This window comes from Dreissena polymorpha, chromosome 15, assembly GCF_020536995.1.
Source record: "Dreissena polymorpha isolate Duluth1 chromosome 15, UMN_Dpol_1.0, whole genome shotgun sequence".
In the NCBI taxonomy this organism is placed as follows: domain Eukaryota; kingdom Metazoa; phylum Mollusca; class Bivalvia; order Myida; family Dreissenidae; genus Dreissena; species Dreissena polymorpha.
Genome location: NC_068369.1, coordinates 16,208,741 through 16,235,087, shown reverse-complemented (window position 1 = coordinate 16,235,087; position 26,347 = coordinate 16,208,741). Strand labels below are relative to the sequence as shown.

Sequence of the window (26,347 nt, the reverse complement as noted above, 5' to 3'; positions counted from 1 at the left end):
ATTTTTGAATTTATTTTTCGTATACGTACTGAAACATTAAACACACACAAAGATATTTGTATTTATCAAGCATGTGTAGCATATAATAAACGATAACACACTTACACAGCCATAGTTTATACAATGAAATACAATACACGATAAATACAAAACATAAACAGGTAATCGATTCAAATAACTTTAATTTGATAATTATACCGCTTGCACTTGCCTTATTGAAATTAGCGCACCGAACCGCTCTAATAGGGAATACATGTAATAAACACTGACTCGCGAGTTTTCACACCTTTATTGACATTACACAACAGATTAACACCAATTAGCTGTCGAGTGTCGTTTAACCTCGAATCGATTAAAATCAGTTAACAGACGGATAAAGCAATCAAGCTGTGATTGCTGGCTTCTTTGAATTTATGAAAATACATGTAGTTGCATAACATGGATTTGAATCAGAAATGGAAGGTTGGAGAAAGAACGGGATCCAAGGACCCCCCGCGTTATATTGGACACAGCGTTATAACGGACCGCACTATATTGGAGTTACAGTGTAGTTTGTTTTTAGATTAATTCCTTTTATGGTAAATAAATTGTGCAATAATTTTACAATTTGCATACATATACACAAAATGGTTCTATCTTATAGGTGTTAAGATAACAAAAATGGACCATGACTGCAACCTTCACCTACCAAGCAATTCATCTTGCGAAAAATATGAATCTGTCCAACAAATGAACCTACAGTGGGAGAGTGTTGCTTTTGGACAGATTTCTATTTAACAGGCAGTTATTTTCCTACCAGTAGTTCAGGCAATGGTTCTGTACTTCTGAATATGTTTGCTATGAATCCTGATGAGCAGTGTCAGTTCATTGGAAGTAATTCATCTGTGCCTGGAAATATGAATGCTGACTTTTCAAATGTGGAGACAATTCCACCCCACCGACTGAGTCTGTCTGATGTTTCTAAGGAAGCTGATGACCAACCTTTGTTGGGACGCTGGTATGCCCTGCCCTCTGAGAATGATCATGTTGATGCAGTCCAAGGAAGTGATGACATGGCATTCAGAAATGTTCTGCTCAGAAGTTCCTCAGACAAAACAAGTCCAATGTTTTACCCTGGAAGTGTTACTAAACAATGTGAAATCTCAGTTTTCAAAGGAAACTCATCAGTTTGTTCAACACCAACATTGAATGCGGCTGGTATTATAAATGATAAAAGACAATTTTTGGATTCTAGTTTTGTTGCCTTCTTAAATTCCAAGATAATGGATGTTAAATCTGTTCTCTCCACTTTGGACACAGACACATTGCATGGCAGAGGGTCTCATGGGGATATTTATATCCAAATTCCTGATGGCCAGGACCAAAATATGCATCTGCCACGCCTTTCACCTAAGAGTCCACAGCCTCAATACTACCAGCAACAACAGCCACAACTGGTAACCACAGTAAAGAGCCCCCAAGGTGTGTTTGATGAAATACAGGATTTTGGTGATCAAATCCTGGAGGAACACAAGTTGAGGGCTTTAAACGAGTTGCGACTTAGCCAAATTGGTTGTCAAAAAGTTTGGTTAGATTTTGAAAACAAGCAGATTATGCCAAGTTTACCACATTCTGCAACTGATTCGACTTCTCACCATGATTTTGTTTTTGAAAATGAGGCAAATGCTGTAATCACTTCACCTGTTCAGGTTTTACCTGTGAGTGTAAATTCTTTAATAACCAGCAGTTTATTGACATCTGCCAGTTCTGAATCTACTGCCTCTAGGGGTAAAAGGGATTGTGGCGATAAATCAATTCAAAAGGACTTTCCTTCAAATCAGTCCATTGGTTTGTCAAGTGATGTAAAATACAGTATGGACCAAAAAAAAGAAATATTACCAGTGAATGATCCAAATTTTTCAATGCCTTTAATGGGCTGTGAAGATCTATGGCAAGACATTACTGAAAGTCAGACAAATGAAATGCCTGTGTCAAGTAATACCATTTTTAATTTGGAAGAAGTTTCTGTGACAACCAAGGTAGTGAATTCAAATCTGGCAGCTGAGTCTGCTGAATGTTCTGATGATGACTTTGAAGAGATATTCATTGAAAGAAATCAAAAGAAAAGCAAGAGCTATAATTCAAATATTTTGGCACCAAAGAGGGTTTGTGGTCAAGTTTCATTTAGAGTCTTAGGCAAGCCTAGGAATGCTGCAAAAACAACGGCTGCCCTTTTAATAAAACCAGCTAAGAGGAAATTAAACAAAAAGGGTGACCTAGTGAGTGCGAAGAGAGTAAAAAAAGCCAAGACACTTGGAAAGGACAAGACTGAAAACCGTCTTCGAAAGAGGAACCTAGCCTGCTGTATGGACCTAGAACCTTCAGATAATGACCACTTTCTGTACTGTGGAGAATGCAACAAAAAGTTTGAAGGGGACTGCCCTGTCCATGGACCATACAACTTCATACAGGACAAAGAGGTGCCAGAAGGGGACCCCTGTAGAGCTGATCATACTCTTCCAGATGACCTTGAAATTAAAACCTCAAAACTGTTTTTAGCTGGTCTTGGGGTATTTTCAAAAGTTGGACTGGAATCCAGGATCATGTTTGGACCATATTGTGGTGATACCATCTCTTACAACCATAAATCAGGATATTGCTGGCAGATTTATAAGGAAGGCAAAGTGAGCCACTGTGTGGATGCCCAAAACAAGGCAACCTCTAACTGGATGAGATATGTGAACTGTGCTATGACAGAGGCAGATCAGAACCTTGTAGCATTCCAGTACAAAGGAGGCATCTATTACTGCACATTTAAGCCAGTTACACCAGGAGAAGAACTGCTTGTCTACTACGGAGATGAATACGCCAGAGAACTTGGCATCTACAGAGACAAGAACTTTCTCTTCAGACCTAAATATTTCAATGGAGAAGAAAGTGACATTTTACAAACTGTCATGACACAGCAATTAGAAAATGAAATATTACAGAAGAAGAAGAATATAGAAAATACAGATGAAAAGGAATGCAATGGTGAGGTGTGGAATAATACTAGTAAAAACAGTAGTAACTTGAAGACACACATGAGGATACATGCTGGAGAGAGACCATACAAGTGTGGGCTGTGTGGTTATGAATCTAACCAGAGTTATAGCTTGAAGACACACATGAAGATACATACAGGAGAGAAACCGTACAAGTGTGAGGTGTGTGGTTATGAATGTAACAATAGTTATAGCTTGAAGACACACATGAGGATACATACAGGAGAGAAACCGTACAAGTGTGAGGTGTGTGGTTATGAATGTAACCAGAGTGGAAACTTGAAGACACACATGAGGATACATAAAGGAGAGAGAGAGTACAAGTGTGAGGTGTGTGGAAAGGCATTCAACTTCAGTTGTAACTTGAAGACACACATGAGCATACATACAGGAGAGAAAAAGTACAAGTGTGAGGTGTGTGGTTATGAATGTAACCAGAGTGGAAGCTTAAAGATACACATGACAATACATACAGGAGAGAGAGAGTACAAGTGTGAGGTGTGTGGTAAGGCATTCAACCGGAGTGGTCACTTGAAGACACACATGAGGATACATACAGGAGAGAAACCGTACAAGTGTGAAATTTGTGTTAAGGCATTCAACCAGAAAGTTATCTTGAAGACACACATGAGGATACATACAGGAGAGAGAGAGTACAAGTGTCAGGTGTGTGGTAAGGCCTTCAACCAGAGTTGTCACTTGAAGAAACACATGAGCATACATACAGGAGAGAGAAAGTACAAGTGTGAGGTGTGTGGTTATGAATGTAACCAGAGTGGTAACTTGAAGATACACATGAGGATACATACAGGAGAGAAAAAGTACAAGTGTGAGGTGTGTGGTTATGAATGTAACCATACTAGTAACTTGAAGAAACACATGAGCATACATACAGGAGAGAGAAAGTTCAAGTGTGAGGTGTGTGGTTATGAATGTAAGCAGAGTGGTAACTTAAAGATACACATGAGGATACATACAGGAGAGGGACTGTGCAAATGTGAGGTGTGTGGTAATACATTCAACCAGAGTGGTAACTTGAAGACACACATGAGGATACATAAAGGAGAGAGAGAGAGAGAGAGAGAGCGAGAGAGTACAAGTGTGAGGTGTGTGGAAATACATTCAACCAGAGTGGTAACTTGAAGACACACATGAGGATACATACAGGAGAAGGACTGTGCAAATGTGAGGTGTGTGGTAATACCTTCAACCAGATTGGTCACTTGAAGACACACATGAGAATACATAAAGGAGAGAGAGAGAGAGTACAATTGTGAGGTGTGTGGAAATACATTTAACAAGTGTGGTATCTTGAAGACACACATGAGGATACATACAGGAGAGGGACTGTGCAAATGTGAGGTGTGTGGAAATACATTCAACCATAGTGGTCACTTGAAGACACACATGAGGATACATACAGGAGAGAGAGTACAAGTGTGAGGTGTGTGGTAATACATTCAACCAGAGTGGTCACTTGAAGACACACATGAGGATACATACAGGGGACAGACTGTACAAGTGTGAGGTATGTGGTAAGGCATTTAACCAGAGTGGTAACTTAAAAGACACACATGTGCATACATACAGTAGAGAGAAAGTACAAGTGTGATGTGTGTGGTTATGCATGTAACCGTATTAAAACCTTGAAGACACACATGAGGATACATACAGGAGAGAGAGAGTTCAAATGTGAGGTGTGTGGTAAGACATTCAACCAGAGTGGTCACTTGAAGACACACATGAGCATACATACAGGAGAGAGAGAGTACAAGTGTGAGGTGTGTGGTTATGCATTTACTCAGATGGGATCCTTGAAGAGACATATTTTAATTAATGCAGACAAGAGACAGTTAATCTGTGAGGTGCATTCTCATGCAAGTTACACAAGTAATACATTGAAAAGCCACAAGAGGATACACACAGAAGAAAGATGGTACTCATATTGATTGTGTGGTTATGAATTTCACCAGAGTGGTAACTTGAAGACACACGAAGATACATACAAAAGAGAGAGAGTACAGTATGAGGTGTGTGGTTATGCATTTCACCAGAATGGTCACTTGAAGACACACGAAGATACATACAAAAGAGAGAGAGTACAGTATGAGGTGTGTGGTTATGCATTTCACCAGAATGGTCACTTGAAGACACACGAAGATACATACAAAAGAGAGAGAGTACAGTATGAGGTGTGTGGTTATGCATTTCACCAGAATGGTCACTTGAAGACACACGAAGATACATACAAAAGAGAGAGAGTACAGTATGAGGTGTGTGGTTATGCATGTAACCAGATTTGTAACTTGAAGATACACATGAGGATACATACAGGAGAGAAAAAGTACAAGTGTGAGGTGTGTGGTTATGAATGTAAGTGGAGTTATACCTTGAAGACACACATTTGGATACAACAGATCTCATTCACAGGCACCACCTCTTGTTTGGGGTGCATTAATAAATTAGTCAATGCTACTTCCGAGTTGGCACTAAGGACCGGATGTTTTGAAATTTCACGGATAATTCTTCAGGGTGAGTAGATTTTATATGGTTTTTCCAACATATTTTGCAATCTTGTAAAAATCGGACAGTGTAGTGCGATTCAGCGAAGATTTATTCATCCACAAATGTACATTAACATACAATCGCAACCCATTTGGCAACTTAAGAACCTTTATAAGTTGTGACATGGTGGAGTTTTTGAAAGCATGTCAATGTACTTGACTATGCGACGAGCAAATTTCCTTCTGTTTAAGTCGCGAAAGACATCAAACAATTGCCTCCAACATATGCTAGTTTCTGCATGCACAAACACATTGGTTTCTTGCAGATGTAATTGATCATTTTGTATTCCTCTAAACCAGATAGAGCCAATTCCAAGATATGGAGCTAAGGTGGCGCCTATGCATGATATTGACATAGGAATCATCACTTGTTCCTTTTCATATTTATTTATATTTTTCAACGTAAATAATTAAACTCAAATTTATACAGAGCATATACATATTCTATAAAAAAAGAAAAAGTAAATATGTAAATTTATTTTATGCTTTCCGGTGGTTTATAGAGAAATATCAGTGAAATAAAACTGGTATTTCACTGTTTTAAACAGTGACAAATAACAGTGAAAAATAACGATATTTTTCACTGTTTTACTGTGAAATGACGTCATTTTTTCAACTAAATGACGGTATAAATCCAGCGACATTATCCAGTTAAACTCTTTTACAATGTAAATAAACGGTGAAAAAGCATAAAATAAAAAGAAAATTTGTTGGATTCGATGGAATATCGATTTTAATTCACTCGTGATAATAAAAAAAACATATTTTGACTTGTGGCTGTGCCACTCGTGAAAATATTATTTTATATGATCACTCGTGAAATAAAATCGATATTCCATCAAATCCAACAAATATCCTCTATATATAAGTAACAAACTCAATCAAAAAGTCAATAACCTGAAAAAACATATTGTACAAAATAAATCCAAAGTATGGAATATTCAATAAATCCAATAACTAAATTCTTAACATTCTCAAACTATTTTTCTACAACAAATGTGTTTGTAATAACAAAATTCACAAAAAAGTAATTTAAAGATGCTATTTCTTCTTGAAACGATAAATTTTGTCCCCTATGCCAATTGCATATTTCACTAAAAGGCAAAGGTCAATGGATCTAAAAAAGGCTAACATAATTGTTGTTTGTTCCTACTAATATACAGGGGTGTAATTTTTCCGCGGATCCGCGGATTTCCGCGGATCGGGTTGTCCCGGATGTCGCTTCTGAGATTTGCGTAAATTCGTTTTAAAAAATGTGGGGGAGAGGGGCTACCACCGATTCCGCGGACGTATTTCATAAGCGGCCCGAAAATATCCGCGGCCCTCGAAATCTCTCCGCATTTTACACTGGTAGACATACATGCCAGAATTTTTAGGTCCAAAGCGGGACATTCAATAAAAAATTGTCGGGACATTTGACCAAAAAGCAGGACATTCCACCTTTACTGTAGTCAGTATAGTACTAACAAAAACTCTTGATACTTTTATTCAAGACATAAAACATTTGATATTAAGCATGAAATCTAAAACATAACAATAACAGTTTTATTAAATAAGACAATAGCAAACAACGAACATAATATTCATCTTTTAAGATTACAATATCTGGAACATTACGACAACAATATTCATTATATTACTTTCAATGGAAGACATTAACGCAGGGGAGGCTATCCAGTACACTGAAAGTACAGGTTACAGTAAACTTACTTATCAATTGTCGCGGCTTAATTGGAGTAGGGTCAAACTGTCATTCATAGCACCTCGTTGTTTTTTAATTTAGCTTAATTGGAAAAGGGTCAAACTGTCATGCATAGCACCTCGTTTTTATTACAATTACACCCAATTACACTAGACAGGATGGGTATCACTTATTGGACTGTTTGTTGCGATTTTGGTATATTGCACATTCGGATTATCCCACTAATTTGGAACTAAACATTAAATGTAAAAGACTCATTAATGACGTAGAAATAATTTTACAAATAAATTGTTTTGTAAACCGTTTCAAACAAAGACAAACACAAAAACATTTTCAACATTTATTTCATTATAATACAACTATCGATAGCAATAAGCGACCACTATCTTGAAGACCACCATGGCCTGATAAAATCAATAATTAGCCGATAAATCGCTGATAAGGTGTCATAAACAACACTGGTACACACGAGAGGTAGAATCGGATTGTTAATTGGGGGCAATACTTAAGGGATTAGCGGTGGTGAGTGTTAGCGAAACAGAGCTCGAATAGCGAATTATATTGGAAACCTATAGACCGTACATCGTTTTTTACGAATGTCGGGACAAATCGTCCCATATCGGGACGCCGGGACAAAGAGCCCAAAAGCGGGACTGTCCCGCCGAGATCGGGACGTCTGGCATGTATGCTGGTAGATTATGCCTAAGCATTTTTAAAACGAGCCATATAATTGGCTGTCGTTTCCCAATCTTCCAATTAAAATCGTGTTCTTAAAATGCGCTCTGTGATTTGTTTGCAAATGGCGCCGTTGTGAAGAGAAAATTAAGATTATTGAAATAACAAATAGCAATCGAATAAACGACTGACATTACCTAGTCTGATAGGAATAATGAAAAGTGTTTGTCCAAAAAACAGACTACAATTTAGATACAAGCAACACATATTTTGTTAAGAAATGTGCCCACTGAATTTGTGTCACGGAAACCAGTGTTTGCAAATTGGAGTTTAGTCTACTCGCGAAGTAAAACAATTTAGAAGAGAATCATTCGAACATGGAAATAGACAAACATGATTTGATTTTTATATGTCTGTGGGTCTGTGTATAATCAGACTCATATGCATATTTTGCTTTATTATGTTTGTCACGCTGTTCAGTTAACTGAAATAGCTTTGAACTGAGTGAAGATGTGAAATGCGAGATATTGAAAGGTTAACAAATTAAATATATTAATTTAACTCAGTTAATACATCATTAACACCAGAAGAACACTCAAGTGTGTTTGTTTATATTTAGTCTATTAACTGTAATTCAATACATTGAAAAACTGCTGCTATTGATCACAATAAATACTTACTTAACTGTTTACTTTGCATCCTCAGTATGTTAAATGTGGAGTTTAACAGGTTTTTATAAAGAAATGTTGTTATGAAGTTCAAAAAGTTGTTATTTTAATGTCTGTTTTTATGTTTGTCATTGCGTTATGCGCGCCATTCGCATAGTCAAAATCAGTCAACAGAATTTTCCTCCTCTCTGACTTTGCCTCAATCACACCCCTGATATATGAAAAGATTAGGGTAGCTTCTGCTTTAATTGTTACCTTTTTGTTTATTTTACTCAAGCTTCTTTCCAGTTTTGTAGTATATCCCTTTCAGTGCGGGAACCGAATTTTAAAGGCCTTTGCAAACAGTTTGGATCCAGATGAGACGCCACAAAACGTGGCGTCTCATCTGGATCCAAACTGTTTGCTATTCTGATAGTATTCTTTGAAAAAAAAAGAAGAAAATGCTTATTTTACAAATTTAGCAGACGACATTTTAGCAGACGACAAATTTCCCAGCACGCAAAGGGATATTCAATTACAGAAATCTTCACAATCTCTTTGCAACACATGTTTCTTCATAATCAAGTACAATTTACTTTTTGATTTTATTTCATTATGATCGAATTAAGAAAACAGATTGAATACTCAACCTTGAATAGTCGACTTAAAATGTGTATGGTTGGCATCGAACATTTAGACTTAAAGCCACACAACTTATTTGGCATAGTAAATTTAAGTATAAATAAAAAACAAATTTTATCTAAGCCAATTAGAATACATGTATATCTGGTGGTTAAAAGGTAGAAATCCATCTTTTTTGCGCTTTAAAAATTTAAAAATAATCGTGTTTGTCAAAGTTGACGTATACGTCTAGAAATCCTACTCTCGGTTATAAAAGCAGCACTGTTTGAAAAATAATAAATTACTTGCTATACAAGCTATAGATTTAATTTTATCTATGCCATTAAGAATATATCTGGTGGTTACACGGTAGAAATCCGTCTTTTTGCGCTTTAAAATTAAAAAAAATTATCGCGCTTGTCGAAATCGACGTATATGTATAGAAATCCTACTTTCGGTTTTAAAATTATTATTTTGTATAAATTACTTGCTAACTAGGCTATAGACTTAATGACAATTTTGCACACTTTAAAATTGCATTTATATGTATTGATTGACATGTATTTCATTTCAAGGTGTTTGGCTTTAATTTCATACAGATGGGATACATTCATGATTTAGGTGCACTTGTTAACCATCTTTTACTCTTTTTGACAATTATAGGTTGAATATGCATTCCATGTTATTTGTTGTTCTATTGTTCTCTTGTCAGTTTGCTTGTATAGTTTTTATAATTCTTATATTCTTGGATTTAATGAAGTTCATCTTAAAACATATGCAGATATGTTTGAGCAAGTTAACATTCAATAAAATGTATTATGAACAAAGGTTTCACTTGTCACTTTCATTTTATAGCTAAATCTGAAAATAAAAGTATTAAACATGTTCACTACATTTGTTGTTTAATTAAAACAATTATTGCAAAATCTCAGATGTGTCCAGTTTGTGTGAAAATATTATTATCTTAATTACATCACACTGCTTCCAGAATTACCATAAGGAGCTCCAGTGTAAATTACCACAAAATTGTGCTGAAGCCCGGTTTTGAGTGATGTTGATGTACATTCACTGAGTGAACTGATTTTCTTATTGAAGATGCAAAGGAAATTTTACATTAGTGGTCCACTGTTTTAAATTCTGAGTATTTAAACAGTTTTATGGATTATAAACATGAATATCAAGTTAGAAAATGTTTCTTGATTTTGTGCACAACTGTTTACATTAGTTTGTTACCAGAGAATTTGAACTGCCATTGTTTCTTAGAAACTACATTGAGTGAATTTATGGTGGATTTCCTTGATTTTGTTTGCTAGGAAGTGCCCAGGACATTTAAAATTGATCCAGATCTAGGAAAAAGGACTGGAGCAAAGACGGGTTATTTCAACACTTTAAGTTCCTTAAGCGCATAACTTAACTGTATGTTGAAATTACCCGCATCATTAATTGTCAAACATATCAACAATATTAAAAGAAGTATTCCGTGATGATTGGTGCAATAAAACACTACCTTACAGATTTTCATATCACATTTCACTATGTATAAAGGAGTGTAATTTCGACATAAGGCGGCTAATTTCGACACTTGATTTCTTCATATAGAAAATAAATTTAAACTGCAGAAATGACTATGTGTAAATTGTTTTTCTTAACATGACTGTATAATTTGGTCAATTTATAATAGCACAATCTTTTTTGCATGGCATTTCTCCAGTTACGGGTAATTATGTGTTAAAGACGCAAGCAGAATGTGTCATGTGATGGTGTTTATTTATGTTTGATTAATAGATACATGTACTAATCTAATGAAACACATCATTGACATCTTATCTTTAATTTATTAAAACATAAGTAATCTTGACTGTGTACATATATTTGTAACATTAAAAACAGATCTCATTCTTAATAACTAACAGAAAGTTACGAGACAATACATTTTTTTTTTACTAACATGTTTTATTCATTTTATCTGCAAATGAAATCCATACGTATTTTTTAACCAACAAACCGAACATGCATAATGATGAACATCATTAAGTCAAATGCACGAACGCAGAAGTGTGTATTAAGGTTAGTTTTTGGTTATAATATCGCAACTGTTTGAGTTACATGCAACTTTCACATATGAAACTTCAAAGGGTAATTTGGAATTTGCTCGAACGGTATTTCGAAAAGAATAGCGTCCCCAGTGCATGTAATATGCCAATTTCTTGGACACCTTGTGCAGGTCACCCACTTGTTCTGGTCACCGCCCTCCGTACCGCAACATGGGCACTGCTTCTCTTCCATTAAATCATTATCGCTGTCAGCAAAAGCCACGTCTCTGGCGGAGTCTGAGGAGGACGATGAAAGCTTCGAGACTTTGCCAGCTCTTTGAAGCGTTTTAAGCCTCCTATTTCTTCCTTATTTTTTTTTCGTGAACCTTGCGTTTCCTATCTTTCTCCTGACTTTTCTCCCTTTTACGTTGTTTGGGGGAATATTATTTTTGGCCTGTCTGTCTGTCTGTCTGTCTGTCTGTCTGTCTGTCTGTCTGTCTGCCTGTCTGTCTGTCTGTCTGTCTGTCTGTCTGCCTGCCTGCCTGCCTGCCTGTCTGTCACCTGCTTGCTTGCCTGCCTGCCTGCCTGCCTGCCTGCCTGCCTGTCTGTCATTGTATTTGTGTGTCCCAAAACTTAAAGCTTGATTATAACTTTTGCAAGATTGAAGATAGCAACTTGATATTTGGCATGCATGTGTATATCATGGAGCTGCACACTTTGAGTGGTGTAAGGTTAAGGTCAATCTTCAAGGTCAAATATACGGCTTCATAGTGCAGTAGCCGTATATTTGTGTGCGGCGTCAACATTTGCATTGTTAACACTATAATAGAGGCCACATTTATTTTCAGATCTTAATGAAATTTGGTCAGAAGATTTATCCCAACGATATCTTGAATGTGTTTGAAAATGTTTCCAGTTTTGGCCGCCAGGAGGTGGGACATTTTTCTTTTTTTTTTCTGTGCATACATTTTATTTTTTCCATATGGTTTCACATACATTCTTTCATATACGATTCATTTAAAAATCGTGCAACATACATAGCAACTCAGAAGCATGTACATGTAGGATGTGTATAGCCATAGAAGTAGTAAAATATACATACAACATATGTTACAAATTCAAATTCGGAAAAGAGGAAAGAAAAAGAAAACATTGTATATATTCATAGATTAAGGATTCACATTATTGGATATTAACATAGTTTCAATCATATCTCATCCTGTTTAACAATTAACATATATTTTTCTTTCATTTTTTAAACAACAAATAAAGCAAAGAAAAAAAAACCCAGCAATATTGGTTAAGTTATAAAAGAAAAAGTAACACATTTGTTACTTATAAAAGTAGAGTAACACATGTATGTGTGCATATCTTTTTTCTATTTATAAAATTATATGCACATAAGGAAGATAAATTATTTAATTGCTGAGTTGCATTATGTGTATTGAATTTAAAGTGCAGATTTGACAAAATGCAAAAGTGATGAACTATACATATATTTGTTGTTATGATTAATAAAGTAGTTGCAGGGGATGTTTGAAAATGTTTTGACTAAAGACCAGTTCTCGATTTCTTCTTCTGTTTTTATTGTAGTTTTGTTTATTTTAAATGTTTTCTTCATGCTATTCACAAGTCCAAATTTTGAGGGGTTACTATTTTTCTTTTGACAATCAAAAATGTACCCTTTAATTTCAAGGCATACAATGTAAATATCGGTCATTTTGGAATTTGTAACCCCAAGTATTAGATCCTGACATGTCAGCTGAGTAAGTAAGCTAGGTCTACTTCTCTTGATGATTTCGACAGCAAATTTAAAGTAACATTACTACTCAAAATCAAAGAAAATTTCATACAATTGTTCGTAAAATAAACTTAACCAATTAAAAATCAGTGTTCTTTATGGCAATTGCTGAAATTTCAACGTCAGATGTGGACTGGTAAAATAGATGTTTGTAGATACAAAATGCTTGTTTTCATTATTGTTTTGCATATCTATTCATACGACACATGGACACTAAAATGGTGTTCGTGTGTCGTATGAATAGATATGTTCGCGGGAATTAATTGTGGCCACAAATAAATAAACACGAGCATCTACAAAAATCTATGTAATCATATCACGTCTAGCGTTGAAATTTTGGATATTGCTATAAGGAACACTGATTGTTAAGGTGTTAACTTTATTTTACGAAATACTTAACGAAATGTAATTTCGTTGATTTTGAGCGTTATAGTGACTTTAACAATTTGTTGGGTATAAAGGCAGTACCATAAAAAGTGTGTTATGTTTTCTATTTCATTATACAGAATGTACATAGATTATTGGCAACAATTTTCATCTTGAACGTAATAGATTTTGTTCCCAAGATTCTGTGGATTATTCTACATTGCAACCATGTAATATGTGTATCCCTAGTTTAATCTAACACCAGTGTATATACATTTTTCCAATCTATATTTACAAGTTCTGAATTCCATTTTGTTTGACCAGTTGGAATATCACTATTTTTGAATCAATATTTTATAGATAAGTTTGTCTTTTTTAGGACTGGTAACTATTTTCTATATATAAGTCGGCAATATAGGCCCTTGGGTTTTATTGTTCAAATTTGATATTTTATGACAATGTCCAATGTATCTTCTTATAATGCGGTTAATCCTTGGTATAATAGGAAATTAAAATGTATTCCTAGAAGTTATTCCAGAGATTCTTTGGAAATAAAACAATCACTTTCTATCATTATGCCTCTCACAAAACGGATACCTCTTTCATATAAACTTTTTATATAAATATGACTGTTGTTCAGTTTATGTTTATAAAATAGCGGCATGTTCAGAATATCATCACTTTTTATTATTGGCAGTTTTTCAATATACAATATATATGTTTTCAATTCATAAAGCAAAATTTATTTTTCAGCTGTTAAAATACTTTCTCCGGGTACAATTTACCAGTGTTAAAAATTGTTTTAAAATCTATTATCGATTTAACAAGTGTGTAACAATTTCCTTCACTTGACACTAATCTCTTTAGCCATGTTAGTTTCGATCATGTATTTCTCAAATGAACATAATATCAATCAAATTTAAACCACCTTCATTATACAACAACAGTGGCTTTTATTTTGTTTGGTCCTGCCAAAATAAAGTCGTAAAAGATTTTATTTAAATGTTTCATGATTTCTATTTTTTGTGTTGGTAGAGATATAAATAAATACGTAAATAAAGGTAAAAGTAATAAATAACAATTGTTATTTTTCCAAGTGGTGTAATATATCTGTGATTGCTCTTCTAATACTTTAAATTTTATTGTCAAATTTTTTTTTTACCATGTTTTATAAGTTAATATCAAAAGTTATTCCAAGAACTTTAAAAGTAGTAGCCCCCCCCATGTCAGTTTATATTAAGTTTTAATTAATCTAGTACTATACTTCATTGAGCTTATCCAAATGAAATTAGTTTTGTCATGGTTAGTCCAGAGTACTTTGAAAATTCATGAAGCATGTCTAAGGTACAAGTTAACTCTTCCAGTGCTGGAACCGGATTTTGAAGACCTTTGCAAACAGTTTGGATCCAGATGAGACGCCACAGAACGTGGCGTCTCATCAGGATCCAAACTGTTTGCTATTCTGATAGTATTCTTTGAAAAAAATCGAAGAAAATGCTAATTTTAGAAATTCAGCAGATGACATTTTAGCAGAAGACAAATTTCCCAGCATGCAAAGAGTAAGTGATGCTTCTGATCCATCAAGTAATAGAGGTGTGTCATCAGCAAATTGAAATATTTTATATTATATGTCTTTTATTCTTATTCTTTTTATTTTTTGCTTTCCCTTAATTTAATAGCAAGAATTTCTGCACATTTAAAAATGTAAGCACTTATTGGGTCTCCTTGACGGCAGTTCCTCTCTATACAGAAGGTGTTCGACAAAAATCCATTTATTTGTATTGAGGCCATAGTGTTATACAAGAACATGGATATCCATTTTTGAAACATCGGTCCGAAATTAAAAAATCTTAAGGTGGTTTCTATAACTTGGAAAGACAATGTATCGAACTCTTTTCCAAAATCGATAGTCATTTGAAAACCAGGTAAATTATTATCTTCAGCGTATTTCAGGATGTCATAAAGTAATCTTGTGTTTTCACCAATAAATCGTCCTTTAATAAAACCAGTTTGATCTTTGGAGATTAAAATATCAAGTTCAGTTTTTAGTCTATTTGCTATGGATCCTGATGCTAGTTTGTAAATAACATTAAATAAAGTTAATGGTCTTAAATTTTTCAGATGACACTTGGGCTTGTTTTCTTTTGGTATGCAGGTTATAATTCCATGTTTTTGTGTTATGGATAATGAGTTTGTAATAAGAGCATAATTAAGACTTTTTACAACAAAATGACCTAACTTTTTCCAAAATACTTTAAAGAATTCAGCAGTGAAACCATCAGAGCCTGGACTTTTGTCAGATTTCATGTTTTAAGCGTTATAGATACTTCCTCAATATTAAGCATTCCTTCTAATGAGTCAGATTCAACTTTGGTACCTCAACATTAGATAAATCAGCGTTTATGTCATAAGTAATTTTGTTGTCTTTCTTTTTGTATAATGTTTTAGAATGAGACAGCTTCATTTAAAATTTCATTTTGATCCTGCTATTTAACACCATTGTCTAGTTCAATAAAAGGTATCGACTTGCTTACATAACGGTTTGATTCCAGTGAGCAAAAGTATTTTGAGGGTTTTCCCCCATCTTCTATCCATTTAGCTCTAGAAAGAATAAGATACCCTTTAAGTTTATTTTCGCTTATATTTTCTAATTTGTGTTGTAGTTTTATTAGTTGGTCTTTATTTGTTTCATGTAAAAAAAATTGAAGTCTGTCAATTTCCTGTATTAAATTAGATTCGCGGTTTTTGTTAAGTTTACTTTTATATGTCAAGAATGAAAGTTTTTCCTCTGATTTCCATCAGTAATGTTTCTAGGAATAGCTGGTCATTGATAACAAAATGTATATTATTATTGTCAATATGTTCAATGTTGTAGATGGTGTAACATAACAACATACAGTACAGCCAAAGCGGAACAAACGTATTTCGCGATCCGCGGCGGCAAGGCGAAACGAGTCGATGCCGCGTCAGTCGTTGAAGCCGCGTCAGTATGCGGCGGCAAGTCGCATTTCGCCGCGAAACTTCGCATCTGTCCGCCGAGGCATGCCGTGATCCGCGACATGATGCCGAGCCGATGCGCATCATGAAATAAAAAATCTTTCTAAAATTATTAGTTACATGTAGTTAACAAATTTTGAAAGAACAATTATAATAATAATTAAAATCATAATAAATTTATTGTGCGCGGATTGTATTAGCATATACATGTAAGCATAGTTAATGTGTCTGGCCAATTATTAAGTTTGTTTCCCGCCCGTAGCGTATGTATTTCACACATAAACAAGGTCACGTAATTATGTTTTCACACATACAAGTGGTCAAGGCTCCAGCATATGGTGGATTTATAAATTAATTGCATGTTGATTCCGCTATTATATTTTAGCTGAGAAAATTAGCAGTTTGAAGCCACATCAATAATCAAGACGGTGACGACGTATTTGTGGTTTTGTTAATTATCAGCTTATTATAACTATTGTTTGAATATGCGTATATAAACACGTTTTATTTTTTTCATATTATACAGTTATTATCGCTACTAATTACCCGATAATCCCGTATATTCCAGTTTTAAAGCAAATGCTGGTAAATATTTACGATACACAAACATTCTCGACATTTCCTTAAGTATCAAATACATTTTGGCATTTGTTACTATTTATAGAGATGATGAAATAACGTTTAATCGGGGCGTTTTTTTTCTCCACTGAACACGCGATTTACGCCTGACGTGATGTTCATGTATTTAAACAACACAAAATACACCCAAACTTTCCAAACGACGTTCTACATGTCTGCATAATTTTCGCGCGCTTTTTATGAAACAAAGGATATTTTAGCACTGTTTATTTGACGCTAGAATTTGCCAAAGGACGCGTGAGCATTAAAATTCTGAAGTGTGTTTCGGATTACAAATTTAATAATGATAATCGAACGAAACATAAACAGTTGCTCGTAATTAATTCTACGCTACACATACATGTATGTACATGTAGGTGGATATCTTTTCACTCGATCCAACGCATACGTATGCGGCGGATTTACTCCGCGAAAGTACGCGAGGTTAATACAGACTCGGCGTCGTTGCGCGGATCGATGCCGAGTGCCACGGCGATACGCCGCGTGAACACACGATTCGGCCGCCGCGGACTAATAATCTGGCCGTGGCGTAGCCGCGGATTATGTTTGGGCCGCTTTGGCTGTACTGTATAATGTTAATAAAATTGTTATTAGTTCTTGATTAACAATTTGGCTCGGAGGTCAACATTACTTCAAACCAATACAGAAGAGACATAACAAGTCCCAATTCAGACATCATATATAATGAAATTTAAATAATTGATTATATAAGTGTAATTCCAATTTCCCAAGGTACATAACTTATACAAGTTCGGATTGAATGTGCATCGGGGTTTACATAATTGATTATAGAAGTGTTACCAATGTGGTTTGTCCATAGAGAACACCTGGTTATATGATAAAGTATGCAAATGAAATGAGGTCTCCTGTTCCCAAAGGTTATTATCTGCACATGTTCATCACGAACATATTGGTAGAATGTGATAATTGTATATTGCACTCTTCTGCTGTGACATATGGTAGATGCATGAGCATCCATCAAATCAACAAGAGTTATTCAAGGGTGGGGTTTAGTGGATCAAGGGAAAAATACAGTCAACCAATCAAGAATGAGATAGGAAATATCTAAATTTTATGTTCATGTACATTGGAATAAAATGCTGTGCTTTGTTATAAGAAAGACGAGTCTAGAGTCCTTGTTTGACAATGGAGTAGAGCAGTCACGCTTTCTTGACGTGGCGGCCATATTGGCCGCCGCGCTGTTAGATTGTATTTCACGAACATTAGAAGCGTTGTATTAGAGAATATTCAACAGAATTAAATCTCGATGAAAACAGAAATGAACTTTGTTTGTTACTGTGTGTTCTCCACGAACAATGTGTAATTACGCTACAATGGGAATACAATATTGTTGTTTAACATTTTCTATCAAAGCATTAATGCAGTTTAAATATTTTATATCCTTTAACAATGTATTGTTGAATTTAATTCCATAGCCCTTTTCCATGTGCTACATCTTAAAATCTTATTTCTAGGTCAATAATGGAGTGATCTGACTTATAACATGAATCAATCGTAGATTTTCTTATTTTAGATGACAGACAAGTTTTAGTAAAAACTTGTTACCACTCTTAAAATCACATTTATTGTCCAATCTTCATAAAGCTTGGTCAAAACATTTGTGTTCATGATTTCTTGGATGAGTTGAAAATTGTTCCAGTCTGTTTAAAAACATGGTCACCAGGTGGCGGGGAATTTATATGGCTATAGCAGGGATCATAATTTCCCACAACATCAATTGGTCTGGATTTAAATGGGGAAAAAGTCCGAAAATTTTCATCCGAAATCATGACAAATTACGTTAAAATATATACTATTGATTTTGCCATTCATGAAGGTAGTATAATAAATGTACAAGTTTGATTGCCTCAGGCACTTTTTTGAAAACGGAACATACAAATTTTCTCAATTGGTTTTATCATTTGCTATTAAATTGTTGTTTCATGTGCTGTTTTTTCTGACTTTTTTCGTCGATGTCAATATTATAAATCTGTGTAAGTCTATACCGATGTTTTAAATCGTTTTCAACTCGATAATAGCTTACAAACATGCACTGAACCGAATAAATGTCTGTGCGTAGGTTGGTGTACGTTATAGTTTGTTGTCGAATAACCCACGGCCGATAGTTAAGATGCGTTAGGGATAAGATCATGAATGCGAAGCACAAGTGATTTGAAACCATGCATATAAACTTCTGGTTGTGGATTATTCAACAACAAACAATAAAGTACACAAATTATTTCGATTCTAACACGATTTTTACTAAAAATTGATACTATAACACTGTATTACATGTATGTGAATTGGGAATAAGACATCAAACTGGGAATGGACATCATTTTGGTGATTTTCTCTAACAAAACTATTCATTTCATGATCTACATTTATTTTTGTAATATATTATCTATAATTTAAGCTTAATAAGCAATTTTCCATGACTTTTACATTAACAGTGAATGTATTTTTATCATTTAAAGTGTATTTTTAAACAGTGTCCATGCGCGGCATGGACACAGTTTCATTTCATGAGGATTTTTTGTTAAATTAATAAAAAATCCAGTTTTGAAGTAAAATCAATTTAAATGATACTATTATATATGCAAGTATCTGTTTTAATTATAAATTGTCAAAGTAGATAAATACAACATATAAAACTGCATATTATGCACTTTTGATAAAACACAATTAATTCCCAAATTGATGTCTTATTCCCAATTCACATAATAAAGTGTTCTATGTATATTATTTTTCTTGCGTACTATTTTATGTGACGTTCCGCCGAAAAAAATAACTTTCGGCTGTTCTGTCGATCAGATCCGCGACTTTCATTCATTTATTGCCCGATTATTATGCTGGTGAAAAATGTATCGGCATGTTTTGTTTTGTTACAGCGCGTGCTTTCAGTGTATAAGGTCCGCCCACAATTATTGCAGAATATCCGATTTTCTTCTTTGTTTATATGAAAGTTTACTGTATGATGCATGAAATGCACAATTTCCACGAGGATAACATCGAGGTTTTCATCTCCGAAGTTACTGTCAACGATTTTATCGTGGACGAATACACATTACGGATTGATCAGTGTGCTAGGTATAAGCTAGTGAAATTATCAATTGATATTGACAAGGGGTTATTCACGCATGACTAATACACAACTGCGCAAATCTTCGCTGCTTGGGCATACTCTGATACTAGTCGGCTGACGTGCAATAAACTGGTCCAGACCGGTTTAGAGACTGCAGTGAATGGTTATCACATCTAATCGAGATAAGAATGTAATTAGGGTGTGTTAGCATGTTTACTGTGTAATCGATTTCATGACATGGGAATTTTAGCAAACAGAATCGGACCGACTGTTTGGGATTATCAGTCTTTCATGACCCCAATCGGTCTAGGACTGACAAAACCGAAAAAAATATGATCCCTGGGCTATAGTAAAACCTTGTAAGCACTCTAAAAGTTACAATTACAGTTCACTCTTCATGAAACTTGGTCAGAACATTTGTTCTTATGATATCTTGGGCTGAAGATAATAGGTCAGTTCCTTTGTATCTTAGGTGAGCGATTAAGGGCCTTGTAGACCATCTTGTTTGAAAATGTCTGTCTGGATGAACAAGCAATATATATATATATATATATATATATATATATATATATATATATATATATATATATATATATATATATATATATATATATATATACACACACACACACAGTGGAACCCCTGTAAACCGGATCCCTGGGACTAAGAGGAAATTCCGGTTCAGAGAGGATATCGGTTTAGAGGGGAAATTGACTATTTTACTTTCAGAAGGTCAATTTCATAACCTAGTGTGGAAAAAAACACACACTTTCAGCAAATTTTAATTATAGACATTTACTTTGTTAGATGTAATTGAAATAAAAATAAGATATAATACTCATAAGAAAATCCTTTTTATGTCCCCCACCCACTATAGTGGGGGACATATTGTTTTGCCCTCTTTGTCTGTTGGTCTGTTTGCTCCAACTTTAACATTTGCAATTACTTTTTAATATTCAAGATAGCAACTTGATATTTGGTAGGCATGTGTATCTCATGGAGCTGCACATTTTGAGTGGTGAAAGGTCAAGGTCATCCTTCAAGGTCAGAGGTCAAATATATGTGGCCAAAATCGCTCATTTTATGAATACTTTTGCAATATTGAAGATAGCAACTTAATATTTGGCATGCATCAGAGCTCCAGATAACTTTTCTGAGTAATTGGGTAAATACCAACTACTTTTGAGTTCAATTGGGTATTTTCATTTTCAATTGGGTACAAACAAGTCGGTACCTACTTCTTTAATTGACAATGGGGTATTTTTGTATTAAAATTGGGTATTATCATTGTCTTAAATTCTCAAATGCTTACCTGAACGAGCTGGTTGAAATTCCACTCTTAATTTATTAGTTTCAGAGATCTTGTGTAATTATGTACAGTCCAACCCCTTTTAAGCAGCCAGTCAAGGGAAACGGCCAAACTGGCTGCTTAAGCGGGGTGGCCTTTTAAGAGGGGGTTGGGTCATAGGGAGTCTAAGAGTTGATGAATGCATGGCAAACTGTTCAATTTTTGTATAAACAAAATGGTAAATATGTGTTCATGTACTAAACAATGTATAGACTAAAAATAATTTTATTTCTTCCTTTCTAAAGTCAGCTATTAAAGAACATTTATTTCCATTCAAAAAAATATTCTATTCATCTTTCTAATCATCATCATCAATATCATCCTCATCAGAATCAAGTCAATGAAAAAGAATCATTCTCATGATTCGTTGTTTACAGAATGCGCGTTGTATGGCCCCAATGCACATAAGATGGGAACAGTTGTTAATCAGTTATGCGTGAATAACTCCCGTGTCACTATCAATCAATCGATAATTTAATTAGTTTATTGCAGTTTAATGTCTTTGTAATACCTACCGCACAAATTGGTCAGGACAGTGATCTCCACGATAAAATCGTGGCCAGTTACTTAAGAGACTGATAATAGCAACCAGGTGTAATCCTACTGGTAATCGTGCTTTTCATGCATAATATTATAAAAACATTTATTTCGCCGCGTAAATGGTTTTATCAAAATTAATATTGAAATCATTGTAAATATTTAACAAATATAAATGTTTTGTTAAATTCCCAAATGAGAATCATAATTTGTAATCCGAAACACACTCCCGATTGATTTATGTTAACGAGACATTTACAAATTCTAGCATCAAAAAAGTCCTCACATATTTCCTTCGTCCCGACAAAAGCGCGCAAAAATTATGCACCAATGTACAATGTCACGTCATACCCATGAGTGCGTGTATTGATTTTTGGATAAAAACTTTGTAGCACAGAGAACATTTAGAGCAGTTGATTTCGGTTAAAAATTGCGTTGTTCTTTTTAACTTTTAATTAGCCGATAATTGTTATAAATGTGTGCTTGAAATAGTATGAATCAACAGCTACAAATAATCAGTTATAAATTAAGAATCTCTTTTCCAGTACTAATAGATTATATTAGCATGTGCGGAAACAAAAAGATCAAACGGTCCCATATTGCTTTTAACCCGATAACCTGATAATCTGTCGCTAATTAATTGCAATTTGCAAACTGGCTGTCAAAATGTTTATCACACATCACGCTTCAGTAATGCAGAGCCTAAACCACAGACTGGAAGTACGTATCGATTTTTTCGCCGTTGCGTCGGTGTAATTTTGCCAGTGTACATGACTGACTTGCTCGCGCGTGACCACTCATATGGGGGGGAATTTAACATTTGGGATGCAAAATTGCTGGCCGCTGGCCGGAGAAACGGGGTTACCGCTAAAGAGGGGTGCATTATATAGTGTTTATCGACGGTTGCGGCACAGACCGGCCGCCTACACGGGGCGACCAGCGATGAGGGGTGACCGGAAGTAGGGGTTGGACTGTAGTTGTATCCATAATATACAGTCTTTATTAAAAAAAGCACAATCCTATTTTCTAGCGAAAGTTCGACGATTTTTTCCATTAGTTTTCTTACAATGTAAGCACGGTCAAAGCTTGCCTCCGACACAGCATCATCAACAATTAGTTTCACTTCATTTTCCGCTTCTGGCTTTGTTTTGCTTGCAGTTAAATAACTTAAAATTGAGTTTTTTGTGCCTGGGATACGATATTTCCCTTTTTACGGCTACGCGGTTTCGACATTTTCACAACAAAAACACGTAGTTACATAGACACCTTCTTCCGTACATATTATCCTGCTGTAGGTTACACTGAAAGCGCTTGGACGAAGCGGAAAGAATCCAGGTATTTCGGACCCGGGTATTTCCGGGACATTTACTCGTTACGCAGAGGACAAATACGATATTCGTAATCGGCAATTTCAATTGGGTTTTGGTACGCAGAGTTTTATTTTTCTATATGTAATCGGCAATTTTACATTGGGTATTTATGCAAATACGCACCTTATCTGTAGCTCTGATGCATGTGTATCTCATGGAGCCGCACTTTTTGAGTGGTGAAAGGTCAAGGTCATCCTTCAAGGTCAAAGGTAAAAAATATATAAAAAATCAAAGCGGCGCAGAAGGGGACATAGTGTTTCTGACAAACACATTTCTTGTTTAATTATTATTTTTTTTTAATTGGGATTTGTTTATCACATTTCTTTAAGAAATGGTCGGTTTACAAGAACTGTAGATACTGCTTATGGTTTGGACATTTTTAGTCTTAGTTATCTGAATTGCCAATTTGAACATCTAAATGAATATCTAAACGCAACTGCTTCAAGAACTTGGCCAATCACCATTTTATACGACACAAAATTAGCAAATGCAATAAACAATTAACAATTAAATTGCATTAAGCTTATTAAAATTCAGCACAGCTTCCTACATCAAAAACAAAATAAACCATACGTTTGTTTTCAGTAATTATAATCAGTATCATCACTTCTATCGATTGATAAGTACATCACAGGCCAAATCTCTTTTAATTGTTGTGCGATTCTAACAGTTTGCAAAATTTTCGGTCACCATTATTCATTTCACGCTTCTTGAATCCGCTATTCACACGTTTTTTATTTAGGTGCAATAAACTGGTCCTGACTGGTATAGAGAGGTACAAATGGTTTGGATTGACCCAATTTTGATCCAAAGAATGACCGGTAATCGGAATTGAGGGACTCCTGTCTTGAGGAGATATTTTACGCATTTTTTAATAGGGGAAAAGAATGTCTGGACAATTTGTCTGATTTAGAGAGGATTCTGGTATAGAGAGAATCCGGTTTAGAGGGTTTTTACTGAAGTAGATTTTGTGGGTTGTGGGATCTACATATTTAACCCTTTGAGCGCTGGAACCGGATTTTGAAGGCCTGTGCAATCAGTTTGGATCCAGATGAGATGCCACAGAACGTGGCATCTCATCAGGATCCAAAATGTTTGCTATTCTGATAATATTCTTTAAAAAAAATCGAAGAAAATGCTAATTTTAGAAATTCTGCAGACGACATTTTAGCAGACGACAAATTTCCCAGCCTGCAAAGGGTAATAAAACAAATGCCTGGCATTATCCTCCTTTGTCTCCAAAATAATAACTCCACAAATTTTAGTGTCAACAAAAGTAAGTTATGACAAACAACAACATTTGATGCCAAAGAATACATATGATTTTACACTAAAACATTTTTGACAATTTTTATACTTTTAAAGATGATGAATTTCTTACATTTTATTGCATATCACAAAAAATAACATGTGTTTATGTCTTTTTTGATGTTGCACATTTTGTAAAGACTAACTATTTGAAAAAAACAACTGCCCAGATGATCAGTGTATTTTGAGCTAGTTTTGTAAAGACTGGTCTGTAGTTCCTATTGTGTTATTGTGTTGTGTAGCTTTCAAATATGGAATAAAAGAAACTTAGGTTCATGAACCTATCCATGTTGTTCTTAGTCATTGAAATCGACCTTTTTATTCCATCCATGACTGTTATGAGGTATTGACAATTATCAAAACAAGTTAAGTTTTGTCCAGACTTTGCTGGAAAAAAAGCTCACTAAGGCCCCTCAAAAACTTGAAAGAAAAATTCTTAAGAACAAATATCAAAAGAGTTCATTTTAAAATAGAATATAATACAGATGAAAAAACAATAACAGTTTGTTAGTTTAACCATATGTAGAGTAATTACACATCGTTCGTGGAGAACACACACTAACAACCTAAGTTCATTTCTGTTTTCATTGAGATTTATTTCTGTTAAATAATTTCTAACACAACGCTTCTAATGTTCATGAAGTACAATTTTACAGCGCGGCGCCCAACATGGCCACCATGTCAAGAAAACGTGACTGCTCTACTCGATTGTCAAACTAGGACTCTCGAATTGTCTTTCTTACAACAAAGCACAGCATTTTATTCCAAGTTACATGAACATTAAATTTAGATATTTCCTATCTTATTCTTGGTTGGTTAACTGTTCTCTTCCCCCGATTTTCTAAACCCACCCTTTCGAATAATTACCCTTGTTGATTGGATGGGTCGCTCATGCATCTACCACATGTATCAGAAGAAGAGTGCAATACACAATTAACACTTTGGGAACAGGGGACCTCATTTCATTAGCATACTTGATCATACAAACAGATGTTCTCTTTGGACAAACCACATTGATGAAACCTAACACTTTTATAATCGATTATGCAAACCCCGATACACATTCGATACACATTCAATCCGAACTTGCATCGTTATGTATCTTGGGAAATTGGAATCTCCCTTATATAATTATCATATCTGAATTATGTATTTGTTTGAAATAATGTTGACCTACGAGCCAAATTGTTAATCAAGAACTAATACCATGTCAACAGATGTTCCCGATAATTGAACTACATTGGAGAAATGAAACCATACTTCCATAATCAATTTTTCAAGCTTCATGACATACCCCATCCGAAGACATCTGTTATGTTAATTCCTAAATACCCGCAACATACAGCTACTTTACAAGATGAACTCTCAAATAGTTTGATCACTTTAGACTTTTAACTTCTGTTTACGTATAAGATAGAAATATTGATGTAAATAACCTTTCAATATTTTCTTACATATTAGTAATTATAACAGTTACTAATTAATTACTCAAACATATTATTAAAATATTTCCCTATTATTAAATCCATCTGTACTTAAATTTCTATCATAAGAATAAACAATATGCATACACTGTTATGTCACACATATTAATGGATGAAAAACAGTAACGCACTATTGAAGTCTGAAAA

General features: G+C 34.7%; 2 protein-coding genes across 4 annotated transcripts in view; both read left to right on the top strand.

The window, feature by feature from the left end:
• The window catches only part of LOC127861011 (nuclear envelope integral membrane protein 1-like), a 102,231-nt gene that overhangs the window by 49,526 nt on the left and 26,358 nt on the right, over positions 1-26,347 (top strand). The window lies entirely within an intron of this gene.
• Positions 2,462-4,798, top strand: LOC127861010 (zinc finger protein 98-like). The gene has a single exon (XM_052399360.1). It carries the CDS (start codon positions 2,583-2,585, stop codon positions 4,164-4,166), a length of 1,584 nt encoding a protein of 527 aa, XP_052255320.1. The 5' UTR covers positions 2,462-2,582; the 3' UTR covers positions 4,167-4,798.

Bases quoted from the DNA above. Each gene is read 5' to 3' on its own strand.
- LOC127861010 (XM_052399360.1), top strand. From the start codon at position 2,583: ATGTTTGGACCATATTGTGGTGATACCATCTCTTACAACCATAAATCA.